The sequence below is a fragment of the Lasioglossum baleicum genome, unplaced genomic scaffold, assembly GCF_051020765.1.
Source record: "Lasioglossum baleicum unplaced genomic scaffold, iyLasBale1 scaffold0711, whole genome shotgun sequence".
Classification (NCBI taxonomy): Eukaryota; Metazoa; Arthropoda; class Insecta; order Hymenoptera; family Halictidae; genus Lasioglossum; species Lasioglossum baleicum.
The window spans coordinates 62,301-67,102 of record NW_027469771.1 but is presented as its reverse complement, the minus strand read 5'-3'; the positions used below and the strand labels follow the sequence as shown (position 1 = coordinate 67,102).

Sequence of the window (4,802 nt, the reverse complement as noted above, 5' to 3'; positions counted from 1 at the left end):
TTACAAGGAGACCCCGCGTATCGAGACACCCAGATCTGAACGAAATTTTGTGTGAACGTAGCTTAGACATCCTCATGAACTATCCCATTGGCTTTCTCTTGAATGGGCACCCGTTTTCGAGATAATCGATATTGAAATGCGACATGTAAGTTATATTCAATGAGTGAAAACCTCTTGTCACAGCGGTCTGTGGCCGAGTGGGTTGAGCGAATGTCTACCACGAGGTTGGTCGGGGTTCGCGTCCCGTGTCGGCATTTTTAAAAAAATATTTTTTTCACTTTTTTTTTATTTTTCTACGTTCTACACATTATTTTTAATATAATAAATGACAAGTAATCTAGTTTTACGATAGACAAGATATATGTTTGATAAAAATCTAACATATTCGTTGTGGTAAGTATTATAACGCAAATTATTTTTGCTGTGTTGAGGCCTTTAGCCAAAATACGAGGACTCTAATAAATTATCATAAAACAGTATCTTTTCAACTTCACTATTTTTAAGTAATCGCCCTGTAGCGGCCATCGGCACGCACAATGAAACATTTGGCGTGCAAATGGTCGGGACGATTTGCGAGGCAAGCAGCAATAAAGCTATTTTTGAGCCGTTTTTAATGCGTACAATTTATTGTTAGATGTTGTAGACCAGACCTGGGCGACAATGGCCCGAAAAACACATGTTGCTCTACTACTTTGGGACTGTCTTACCGAGCAAGAGAAGGAGAGAAACAGCAACATGTGTTTTTCAGGCCACCGACGGCCAGGTGAAGGGGTAAAAGAAAGGAAAAGAAATGAAAAAAAATATAAAAGATAAAAAAAATATTATAATTATATAATATTATATTGATTTACGCCAACGTGAACGAGGTAGCGTTTCCGGAAGATTTAAAAAAAGAAAAGTGCAACTGCAACGAAAGTGCAACAGTATTTGTGCGGTGTTCGTGGTGCAGAATATACTTATGTTTCGGATGCTTTTTCGACGCCCATCACCCCACTACGTGTTGGCGGGAATCGTGGTGTTAATATATTTAATTTCTTGCTTATTTGTTGTAAACTTATTTCACATAATTGAAAAAACTTCGAAAAAGAAACAAAAAAATTTCCCCGCGCGGAAACATATATCTTGTCTATCGTAAAACTAGATTACTTGTCATTTATTATATTAGAAATAATGTGTAGAACGTAGAAAAATAAAAAAAAAGTGAAAAAAAATTTTTTTTTTAAATGCCGACACGGGACGCGAACCCCGACCAACCTCGTGGTAGACATTCGCTCAACCCACTCGGCCACAGACCGCTGTGACAAGAGGTTTTCACTCATTGAATATAACTTACATGTCGCATTTCAATATCGATTATCTCGAAAACGGGTGCCCATTCAAGAGAAAGCCAATGGGATAGTTCATGAGGATGTCTAACAAGGGGAAGCCACGGTCGATGGGTCACGGCTTTTTCTAAAACTTGCAGTACTTGAAGATATCTTCTCCAAATGTAATTTGATGAAGCAGTAGCGCGCGCTTCTCAAGATTTTTCGAGAAAATTGCATTTGAAAATCGGTTTACACGTTCATAAGGAGTTCCCGTTAAGAGGTCAATATGAAGTGAATAGCCGAGGGCGTAGCGAGGATTACTGGTAATCTGTAGGTTGCTGGTTCGTGTCTCGCTGTGGATTATTTTTTTCTAGAACTTCGATACTCCTCCCTCAATTTTAAGCCTAAAATCTATTATTTATAACTTATTTTTATTTTTTAAGATGAAAATGCATGTTTTTTATTTGTTCGATCAAAATCAAAGTTTTTATTTGTGGCCGTTGAGAAATAAATCGAACAAAAAATAATTTCAAAATGTTATAGTGTGACACGAGCCAGGGTGATACTCGTCGTAAAAACATCGAAAACAATAATTCTTGCGGCATCTCGCACACACAATAAACGAAGCATTCGTACAAGAACACACGTTTTTCAGGACATCTATCGGAAAACACGCTTCATTCAAATTTACAAATACCTCTCTGCTATCACAGAGTTTGGACGCAAACCACGCATAGTGTATCATATTCGCAAATATCGGAGAAGACAACTGATGGTGCACGATGGATTGTATTTTTATACAATCTTCTCTAGAATTTATTTCGCGTTTATGTTGAATTAAGTACGAGCAATTTTGCAGACGTTTTATTAAATTTTTTACTTGTCTGAAGAAATAAACATCGCACGGCTGGACCAGAGGTGTGCATTTTGGCGGTATTACCTTGACGCTGCACGTTGGCATACCCTCGTCATCCTGGAATAGCTCGTCGTACATTACCGGATCAGTCTGTCCTGTCCAAGAATCGATTAGTAATGCGAACTTCTTTTCTTGTACGTATGGCTTTAAACAATTCGTCAAATATTCTTTGAACAAAGCAGTTGTCAGTTTCCCCGATTTGGAACTTGTCACAACTACGTTCTGGTATTTGGCCGAATACTCGTCCACCAACTTTCGCACCCTCGGTCCAAATTTTCCAGACTTTTCTTGCAGGCACACGAAAACGGTAGGTAACAATTTACCCGATAAAGTCACAGCGTACTGGGCAGTATACGAATGTGTCATCTTGTTCACGCTCTGCATTTGGACAGAGACCACTTTTGATCCTCGTTGAGCGAGCGTCCTGCCGTAGGTCGATTGGTATTGGCATCCTGTTTGGTCCGTGTTGATGACAAAATCCATATGGAAATCTTTTATCAGCGCACGAGATGCGTGCAAAAAGTTTCTGCAGCGGCCAAAGTGTCCTCCATCGTTGCGCTTTCGCTTTCCGAAACATATTTCGTGACTTTTCGTTGCCGGATTCTATGTTTTTGTTTAAATTGCGTTGTCCACGAAGCAGCCACTTTAAATTTTAAATCGGAGAATTGGCTTGCAGCAGCTAGAGCCCACTCTTGTAAATTTCTTGTTGTCACTTGCTGACAATTGTTCCGAGCTTCCTGGAAACGGTCATTTGTCCACGAATCGATGGTAGCATATTTATCGAATGCGGTGCCGCCACTTTTAATATGCTCTTCCCACTTTTTTAAATGTTCCATGGGGAACCGAATTTTCCGGGACCTGGTAGCGACAACCTCGCTACCGAACCTTCTACACAACTTCGAAACGATGCTACGACAGCTCTTGTCGAAATGCGATTCTGTGATAGCAGAGAGGTACATATTTGTAAATTTGAATGAAGCGTGTTTTCCGATAGATGTCCTGAAAAACGTGTGTTCTTGTACGAATGCTTCGTTTATTGTGTGTGCGAGATGCCGCAAGAATTATTGTTTTCGATGTTTTTACGACGAGTATCACCCTGGCTCGTGCCATACTAGCATGTAATCAATACAGAGAGAATTTTCAATAATAAAGCAACTACAACATTTTGAAATTATTTTTTGTTCGATTTATTTCCCAACGGCCACAAATAAAAACTTTGATTTTGATCGAACAAATAAAAAACATGCATTTTCATCTTAAACTAGAGGGGTGTTGTTGCTCGCTCGCTTCGCGAGCTTCGCAAGTAGGGTTGTCGTAGCTCGCTCGCTTTGCGAGCTCGCGAGAGGGTTAGTGGTACGGATGTTATTTGGTGTGTGACTCTCCTCGAGCCACACAAAGAACTTCCCGATTCGTTAGTTGCAGTATATTATTATCATTACTAAGTGTAATTTTTAAGAAAATTATACGTTTTCAGGGAAATTCAATAGTTTTCTACTTATCAAAATGTTTGCTATATGGCGTCGCATTAAACGAACATCGTAGGCTCGTTGTTCGCTTGGTTCCTTGTTATAGCATACTAATGTTGCAAAATAAATTGTCTTAATTAGTTTTTCGCAAACGATACAACTCCTCATTATCCGGGTTTGCAGTATTGATCTTGGTTTTCTTTGATACTGTTAATTTAAATTGTCCGAAAATATATAAATCGCGCTCAATTTTGAAACTCTGCTCAGTGCTACATACAAAATTTGTAAAGTTCGCCTTTCTGATTTTTTAAAATCCAAACATACTTTCTCGTATGTTTGTCCCTAACTTTTATGAATCGTAATCGCTTCAGCAGGAACCACTGGAAATTGACTACGTGTGATTTGATATTTTTCCTCACTCGACATATTTACTTGATTCGATATTTTTATTATTGGTGCAAAATTTTGATCAATATTGGCATTTTTCATATAATCACGATAACGAGTTCTTACTTTCACTCCTACTCTGGCCAATTATAAATCTAACCACAATATAGACGAAATTTTAGTATTTTCTTGAAAAGTAATAAATTTTAATATTCCGCATGTGTGCTCCATTAACCAATCCGTTTTCAACATCAATGTTATTAATTATCATATATTTTATATTAATTTTCAATTTAATCTCAGTTAATAATTCGTTTTGAACTGATTGTGTTTTTAAAGATTGTAATATAAATTTTTTTGTACTTTCATCGATATTCTTTGAAAATGTATTCTCGGTAGTAGAGATGATTAACTCACTCTTGCATTGGGTTAATTTTCGATTAATGTAAGCGTAAAATTCGTCGTAAGGCACAAAAAAAATTAAAAAAAAAAAAATTTTTTTTTTAATTTAAAAAAAAATTGGAAAAAAAATTTTTTGTGTAAATACGTTTGTCTCTTCGGTGGAAACTTTCCGTTCTCTCGTATAAATTGCATTGTTGAATGAACTTCTTTCGAAAAAAACTAAAAAAACTAAAAACTACTTGACCAAAATGGACCAAAATCTAATCAGCTCTAAGTTACAGCGGGGCACATCGATTGCATCATTCATCATCCTGATCGCGTTGT

The 4,802-nt window shown here is 37.3% G+C and overlaps 1 protein-coding gene across 1 annotated transcript; it reads right to left on the bottom strand.

Annotated features, from left to right (window-relative positions):
* Positions 1-847: 847 nt before the first annotated feature.
* Positions 848-3,182, bottom strand: LOC143220302 (uncharacterized). Its single transcript, XM_076445972.1, has 3 exons — positions 2,868-3,182; positions 2,005-2,787; positions 848-904 (listed from the first exon to the last, which is right to left on the bottom strand). The coding sequence occupies exons 1-3, from the start codon at positions 3,180-3,182 to the stop codon at positions 848-850; spliced, it is 1,155 nt and encodes a 384-aa protein (XP_076302087.1).
* Between the last annotated feature and the right edge of the window lie 1,620 nt (positions 3,183-4,802).